The sequence below is a fragment of the Dufourea novaeangliae genome, unplaced genomic scaffold (assembly GCF_001272555.1).
Source record: "Dufourea novaeangliae isolate 0120121106 unplaced genomic scaffold, ASM127255v1 scaffold162, whole genome shotgun sequence".
NCBI lineage: Eukaryota > Metazoa > Arthropoda > Insecta > Hymenoptera > Halictidae > Dufourea > Dufourea novaeangliae.
This window is the reverse complement of record NW_015374046.1, coordinates 1,099,963-1,108,301: the sequence shown is the minus strand read 5'-3', so window position 1 is coordinate 1,108,301 and position 8,339 is coordinate 1,099,963. Positions and strand designations below refer to the sequence as shown.

Sequence of the window (8,339 nt, the reverse complement as noted above, 5' to 3'; positions counted from 1 at the left end):
GCTGTGGGACATATACATTTCCTTCATGAGAAAGAGTGCAAACATTACTTTTAATAATTTGTTCTTCAATAGTTGTCATTTTTGATTACATCAAAATATTATCAAATATTATATACGGATTGTACATGAAAAAATTCAGAAAACATAAAAATGTATTCCTAAAATAAATTTATGATTCATTAATCTTTTACTAAACAATTGAACATTCATTAATATACTATATATGTGTATGTTTCGTATTCGTAACTTGTAAAATTAGAAACAAACGCCATCTGTTGTAAATTCTCGGAATAAGTACCCTACGAGCAAAATCGACTACCGTTGTGAGAAAAGCGATTGGTGTGCCCCCCCCCTTGACCACACAAGTCACTAAACTTCTACCATACTTACATGAAAGAACCACATTTAGTTTAACATTTATTTCAGTACTCGACAAGCAGCCAAATTTACGCGTTTGAACGTTTGAGGGTAAAAGCGAGGTATTTTATTGCGAGTGAAATGGGTAATAAACACAATTGGTCATCAGTCTGTTCACAACCAACGTGTATCGGTCATTGTTCAGTGGCGCTATCGTTGCCCATTGAACACTGATCTATATACTATGGACAGGTATTGTCATAAGCCACCTACACCGCTGCTGAAGCGATTTAATACTGGCTATATATGCCAGTGCGAAGTTTCAAAAATTGAATTAATAAAAACATAAAAATATTAATATAATATAATGATATATTATATTATATATATGATACAGTAGAGTAATATAATACGGTCTACTTATGAGAGGGTTGAAATTAGTAGTTGAATTAGTAGCTGCGCGATTCCTTTTACACTTTTAAAGTCTAGAGAGTGGGGATGTGGTATTCCGGAAAGTGGTCGACCTTTGCGGGTATCAGGCGTATCTATTTACATATGCACCCGTCACTTTGTTTTCTCGACAGAATTGAAATGTTTTTGCCGGCTAATTATATTAGGTTGTCCTGTAAATTCGTAGCATTTTTAATTCTATATTTTTTAATATTTGACTTTCTTTTGCTAAAAAATCATGAAATTGACTGACACATGCCGAAAACTTATCTACAGAAACTATGATCTATCAGTCAATTTCATGGTTTCTTATCAAAACAAAGTCAAATATTAAAAAGTAAAGAATTAGAAACGCTACAAATTTACAGGACTTCTTGCAACTTTGTAATATTTCATTAGGAAAATATGAAATGCGGTTACTTAGCATATAAAATGCCGACTGTTTGACGCGACATCAAAGAAGCCAACACGACGAAGTGACCATACTGGTTCTATCTACCCAGTTCTACCTTCTACCCATTCTACCTATACTGTGTCCTGATCTGATTGTGATTCGAATCAATTCAAATCATTCGAATTCAAAATGTGGATAATATGCTTGTTGTGTGTACTTTTTTCAATTTTATTTATAGTTAGGAAGTTATATTTAAAAAAATATACAGTACATAAAAATGTCTGTGTTGTTGTTCTTGGAGATTTAGGTAGAAGTCCTAGAATGCAATATCATGTAATGTCATTTGCAAGAGAAGGTTTTACAGTAGATTTTATAGGTTATTCCGGTTCATGTCCATTAAAAGAAATACGTGAAAATGCTCATATACGTATTTACTATCTTCCACCTCCGCCAGATATATGCAACAGTTAGTTTACAAATTTATTACAAACTCGTAGCATTACGAATTTTTATATTAATAATCAAATCTAATTAACATATGTTCCATCGGAAGATTCTGTATACATAAGAAATAAATCGATCCTATTGACACATTTGAAGCATACACGTTTTTTAAATTTCAGATTTTCCTACTCTTCTGCGTTACATTATAAAAACTTTGTGGCAAACTATTACTCTTTTATGGGTCTTACTACAGAAAAACATATCAACTCATTTATTGCTACAGAATCCACCAGCAATACCAACATTTCCAATCTGTTGGTTTTATTGCTTTATAACAGATTCACAACTTGTGATTGATTGGCATAATTATGCACATACTCTTATGGCATTAAATTTGAAAAACGATCATTTATTAGTAAAATTTTCAAAAATAATTGAAATGTTTTTCGGTTCTAAAGCACAAAGTAATTTTTGTGTTTCAAAAGCATTAAAAGAGGACTTACAAGAAAAATGGAATATCAAGTTAGTATTTTTAATTATGCTCTTCACTTTTAGCTATGATACTTAATAATTTCTTTTTATTTAGGGCCAAAGTATTATATGATCGCCCACCAAATAAATTTCATTGCATATCATTAATAGAGAAACATACATTTTTATTAAAATTAAGTGAAAAATATAATGTATTTAAAGGTCTAGGAGAAAACTCGACTATTTTTACAGAATATATATCAAATGAAGTACATTTGAAATCTAAACGACCTGGCTTTATTGTATCTAGTACCAGTTGGACTGAAGATGAAGATTTCTCTATATTATTAAATGCACTGCAAGGTATTTCAAATGTTACTTTATAATGATCCAAGGTAACTGTATACACAAAATATATTTTAAAAAACCCAATATTTTTCTATCAGTTTTTACTCGAAAGTTTATATTTATGTTTCAGACTATGAAAATGCAGTCAATAAAAATATTTGGAATCTTCCTAATTTAATTTGTGTAATAACTGGAAAAGGTCACTTAAAAGAATTTTATATGGCTATAATAAAATTGAAGAATTGGAACCACATTATAATTCTAACACCATGGCTTGAAAGCGAAGATTATCCTAAGATGTTAGGTAATAAATATATTACAGTGTGGGGCACCTAAAACCTTTAAAAACTTCAGAAAACTTTGAAACATACTGATTAATTCTTTTTGCTGCCTATTGCCATGACCTATTAGGGGTCCTGATGATCACTTTTTGATGAACAATTTTTTAAATACTATGTAACTTCTTGTTCATTTAAGTAGGATGTAGAGAATCAAATAATATTTATAAAAAATACCTTGTATGAAAGTTACTACATCCACTAACATTCTAAAAAATATTGTAACTTATATCATGCTATGGATTCAGTGTAAACAAATTTTTACTGACTTTTTGTATGTTATATGCATATAGTATAGAATTTATTGTTTATATGTAGCCAGTGCAGATTTAGGTATTTGTCTTCATACTTCGTCTAGTGGTATGGATTTACCAATGAAGGTTGTGGATATGTTTGGATGTGAACTTCCAGTTTGTGCATACAACTTTAAATGGTAGGTAACTTAAAAAGTTTTACTTCTTACAGTATCTTGATAACAATATTTGTTACTTTCTTCAGTTTTATAACTGATTGTCCCTATTACGTCTTATGTTTTCTGTTAAAAGATTTAACTATAATGTGTTTATTTTTCAGTTTATTAGAACTTGTTAAACATAATGAAAATGGCATGGTCTTTTCAAATTATCAAGAATTAGCTGCACAATTAAAGTCATGGTTTGAAAACTTTCCTAACAATGCTACTCAACATGAAATGAATGAGAGATTCCGAAAGGAACTTCACAAGTTTCAAGAAAATCGATGGCACGACAATTGGACTTCCACTGTGTTATCTTATTTTAACGAATGACTTATAAATTGTTTGAAAATTGTGTATGATTACAATACTTATTTATGGTATTTACAATCATTACTGTTTACTAAAATATATTAAAGATTCATTTCTTTATGTGCAACTTTTTTTCAATAGAAAAAGTGTAGCACAATGCCTATTATAATGTTTGGTACTTAACATGGCTAAACATTCGATGCAGGTCTTGCAATATAGTCTATGTATGTAGGTTATAAATTGACCTGGGTTAGTTAGCCTGGGTTGTGTTGCAAGACTTGCTGCAAATTTGCTTCACCATTTTGTCAAGAGGGCTTTTTCTGCAAAACCCAAGTCTAATGCGGAAACAGATGGCTATGGTGTTAAGACGAATTTTGTCATTATTTGCTGGTAATTAGCTTGAAACTTGCATACATCTGGTTATCAGAGTGATGACTAGTAATCCGTGCCCCAGAATCTCTGAGAAATAAAGATTTCACTTAAAATCGAAGCATTACTTAGTACAAAGTTCCAAACAAATGGGTGTATGTTTATGTTTTTTTATTATTTTAACATTATCAATATCACTATCCTCTTTGATTTCAATTATTTCTTCGCCCACGTTAACGGTATTATAATCACAAGAATGTCTTTTTGGAGCTACAAATTCTTTATCTAAACTAAATGACATAGCTCTACCTTTTTTTGATGCTTCAGCTGTCCATTTGGACAATTTTTTGAAAAAATGAAATAACATGATTTTTACTAATATGGCCATCTAAAATGTATATTTTGAATCACATATAACTTTTCATATTGCACGTAAATCTGAAAAAAATATTGACGCTTTCTTAAAAAGAGAAATTTAATAAAATGCGACATTTTATAATAAATAATTCCATTACAAATACTTACATCATATGCATTTGTAAATCTATTTACAATTTTATATCATATATATATATATATATATTTACAATGTTATATGTACATAAAAAAAGTATTTAAATATGTAAATTAGTAGAGCTTAAATTTCTGACCAGGGTATGAAAATTATTAACATAAATAACTTAAAATAACCTTCATGTTAATACACTGTATATATGTATACATTAATAATGAGAGATGTGTAAATTCATAATTAAATCATTAGTCATAATTGAAAATTATGATTTCGTATAAACTAAAAGACTCAGATACATCTACAAAAAATTATTATAAAGAAGATGACACTGCTGTAAGAATAACTTATTTATTATAAACTAATTGTACAATGATCAAAGCAAAAAATGTAATTATCTTTTTGTCCATATTTTCAAATGGAAGAAATCCATTCTATCAATTAGAGATTAGATATAATAAAATGAAGAAAATATTTAGTGTCATAATGTATATTGGATATTACTAATTTCAGATTGTTTATCAGTTTTGGCTTTTAATACAAAAAAATGATAAAGTACTTTGATTGCTTTAAAGTTCTTCATCCAAGTCAAATTCTTCTTCTGGAAAATCTCCTACTTTTACATGCAATGGTTTTACAAATCCACCATATTTTGGTAAACACTCGAAATACTTTTTACCATTGACACTACAATGAAAAACATATAAAACTAAATGTATGTACATAAAAATATAAAGAAATACAAAACAATAACTGATCTTACGTTCCATCATTTTTGCCACGCGGTTCATCGTATTTTACTCCGATCCACCAACCTTCCTTAAATTCTGTTTTACCTATAAATGAGACGAATTGAATACAAACTATTCTACTTACAACTATATACAAACTATTCTACTTACCAGCATACATGATAGTAGCTCTTCGTTTTGGTTGATTTGGTACAGAAACTTCACAACGACTACCAACATGGCATAACTGAACTGCTGCTGCTTCTGCTTCCTCTTGTTTCTTTCTTTCTGCTTTCCTTTCCACTTCTTCTTTATTATACTTTCCTAATTTATTTTTTTCTAAGAATGCTTTTACAGTATCTAAAACATTAAACGATTGTACATGATCATATAATTATGTAATTTAGGTATATTAGGTTTGTCAGTTTAGTTCTATCATTTTTAAATTCATTTGCTGATCCCAAAATGGAAAATCTTTATGCAAAAAGCATTGACAAACTGTCAGAACTATGAAATATAGTAGTATAAAATAGCAATCATTATACTGCAGATTAATGTTAAAATAAACGTATAAATTTTAATTCTATTCGATATTGAATGAAGTGTGTGTAAATATGTGTAATCACACGTAATTTATAATGTATTTAAACTATTTCACCTGTTCTTTTAGCATATTCTTCTTCAGATATCTCGAATTTTTCAACATCGTTCAGATTTTCTTGAGTACGAGAGAAATTATCAACTACCTAAAATTTAACACACAGTTACATTATCATTATTGCTATATATAAATAAATAATAGAAGTTTCTATTTTTGATAGAAAGAAAAAAGTAATAATTTTCTTTTACAAGTATATGCATTCCATCATCAATAGGGTATGATCCTAAAAGCCGTTGGCCATCACTGAGTGTACAAATTAATTTATCATTCCGATCATATACTTCAACTACCATTGTAGCTGGATTACCACCAGTAATGAGCTCCAATTTGCCCTGTCACATAATGACACAACAATATATAATAATACGAATAATTAAAACGGAATATATATAATCAATATAAAAACGTTCTTACCTTAAATTCATCAATCGTTATTCCTTTTTGAAATCTTCGTTCCACATAATGTCGATTAGAAGTAGTGATGGATAAATTTACAAAATCTGACGTTACTACACTATAAGTACTCATTTTTGCTTGAAGTAGCTAGAAGTTATTATATATTTTTTATTTAGTTTTCAAATGGTATGCTTTGTATACAATGGTGTACGATAGGTTACTCAAGTCAACACCAGTGAAGCACAGTGAAGTGCAGTCAGTGCCATGCAGTGCCAGTTAGTGCAGTGAAGTTTAGCGAAGTGATGTGAAGTGATGCAGATGCAGTTGGATTATAGACATTAGAGATGGCGAGAACTGCTACTTCTGAATCACTCGTGATTCGATCACATTCGTTCCCAATCACGGTGATTTTTCACAGTGATTCGTGATTTCTCGTGATCGTTTCTGATTCGTGGAGAAACCTAACAGTTCTTTACATACGACACATAATCTGTATATTTTATATTAACGACATCAAAACAAAAATTCGAGTTATATCGTATAAAGTGAAGGAATAATTAGAAACAATGAAGAATAATGAATAAATTAATGATTATAAATTATAATCTACATGTTACCTAGCAAATCATTCTTTTAGAATTTCTTGTTTTTTCTACTGATTTTTACAAACACAAATAGTAATGTAATTCATCGTAAAATCATATTGAATACGTTTTTCTATTTAAAGATCAAGGAGCTTTGAAGACGATACGAAAGATTTGCAAGTTACAGAGGTCGGAATTATTTGCAGCATATAAGTTACAATATTTTATAAGCCTGAATAATATCTAAGCCTACTTTTTCTGCATTCATATAAATATCATTACAAGTATATTGTAAAATCATATAGATAAGTAGGATTTAAGTAAAATAAGTATCTAAGGGCATTTTTTCAATAAAAAACAGTCAAATCATACATATGCATTATTCGTTAATCCCGACACTATCTTCACTCCTATTCCTGATATTAATTAACCAAAAAAGTAATAAGAAATAAAAAATAATAACAAAATAATTAATTCTAAAACTTTTATGTTTCGGAAGAAGTTCTGGAATTAGTTCCAATTTTCGCCACCAAAGTGGTGGGGGCGCCACTAAATGTCCCATAAATTTCAAATATTTCCGGCACGTTTCTGAGTCTAAGTGGAGGCGCCAGGGACTTCGTGCGGTGAGAACGTGGGGTCATACAACCCCCGGAGATGGCGCCAGAGACCCCCGCGTGGTAATAACGTGGGGTCATGGAACCCCCGAGGTGGCGCCAGAGACCCGTGTGGCAAGAGCGTGGGGTCATAGAACCCCACAAGGTGGCGCCAGAGACTCCGCGTGGTGAGAACGTGGGGCCATAGAGCCCCCGACGATAGCACCAGATGCCCCGTGTGGTGAGAACGTGGGGTAATAGAAGTAATAGAATCCCCGGAGCATGCGCAAGAGTTTTGAAACGTGATCCTTTATCGTTGTTGCTCGTACGAGTCTCGAGCTCGATCTAATGTTGCTCGTGCAACTGTCGAAATCTGACTGACACTTGTGCATGCTTCCGTGAGCAAATTATATACATAGTAACCCCAGCAACCATGGCAGTTGCTGCAGATACTACTACAGCCCAAGTTTAAAGGACGTAGGCAGTAATTAGTTTCTGTAGTAACCTGTTGAACCAGACAACTATAATTAGTATAGGATTGTACAATATTTATGCAGTTATATTTAAGACAATTCGATGAAATGAAGCTTATATTACCTGACGTACGTTTATTGGAATATACATATATACATATAAATTATAATGATATAAAAGTTTGAAATACAATACGATGCGCTACGGTACAATACGTCTATTCGATTCAATTGCTCCCTTGCGACTACAACATCGTGCTATCCGCGTTCGGCGCAGTGCGCTAATACGGAGGTCAATGAAATATCACTGGAACACTTAAAAAAGTTTTAAAGTTCCATTTATATCATTGTCCTGTGAAAATGTTCATACTTCCAGCAGCATTCATATTCCAATCAAAGAATTTACAGAATAAGGAAAAGGAATCTAAAGTAATTTTCAGTAGTTCCATACAT

General features: G+C 31.0%; 3 protein-coding genes across 3 annotated transcripts in view; 1 reads left to right on the top strand and 2 right to left on the bottom strand.

Annotated features, from left to right (window-relative positions):
* LOC107189663 overlaps positions 1 to 79 on the bottom strand; it is a 1,010-nt gene extending 931 nt beyond the window's left edge. The window contains exon 1 of the mRNA XM_015578247.1: positions 49 to 79. Within this exon, the coding sequence (XP_015433733.1) occupies positions 49 to 79 (31 nt within the window). The remainder of the gene's footprint in view (positions 1 to 48) is intronic.
* A 1,311-nt stretch (positions 80 to 1,390) lies between these two features.
* LOC107189766 (chitobiosyldiphosphodolichol beta-mannosyltransferase) lies at positions 1,391 to 3,659 on the top strand. The gene is made up of 6 exons (XM_015578381.1): positions 1,391 to 1,667; positions 1,825 to 2,167; positions 2,232 to 2,479; positions 2,595 to 2,768; positions 3,121 to 3,235; positions 3,376 to 3,659. The coding sequence occupies exons 1-6, from the start codon at positions 1,391 to 1,393 to the stop codon at positions 3,587 to 3,589; spliced, it is 1,371 nt and encodes a 456-aa protein (XP_015433867.1). The 3' UTR covers positions 3,590 to 3,659.
* A 1,321-nt stretch (positions 3,660 to 4,980) lies between these two features.
* Positions 4,981 to 6,368, bottom strand: LOC107189761 (tubulin-folding cofactor B). Its single transcript, XM_015578376.1, has 6 exons — positions 6,255 to 6,368; positions 6,029 to 6,172; positions 5,838 to 5,925; positions 5,351 to 5,539; positions 5,212 to 5,284; positions 4,981 to 5,135 (listed from the first exon to the last, which is right to left on the bottom strand). The coding sequence occupies exons 1-6, from the start codon at positions 6,366 to 6,368 to the stop codon at positions 5,018 to 5,020; spliced, it is 726 nt and encodes a 241-aa protein (XP_015433862.1). The 3' UTR covers positions 4,981 to 5,017.
* Positions 6,369 to 8,339: the final 1,971 nt, after the last annotated feature.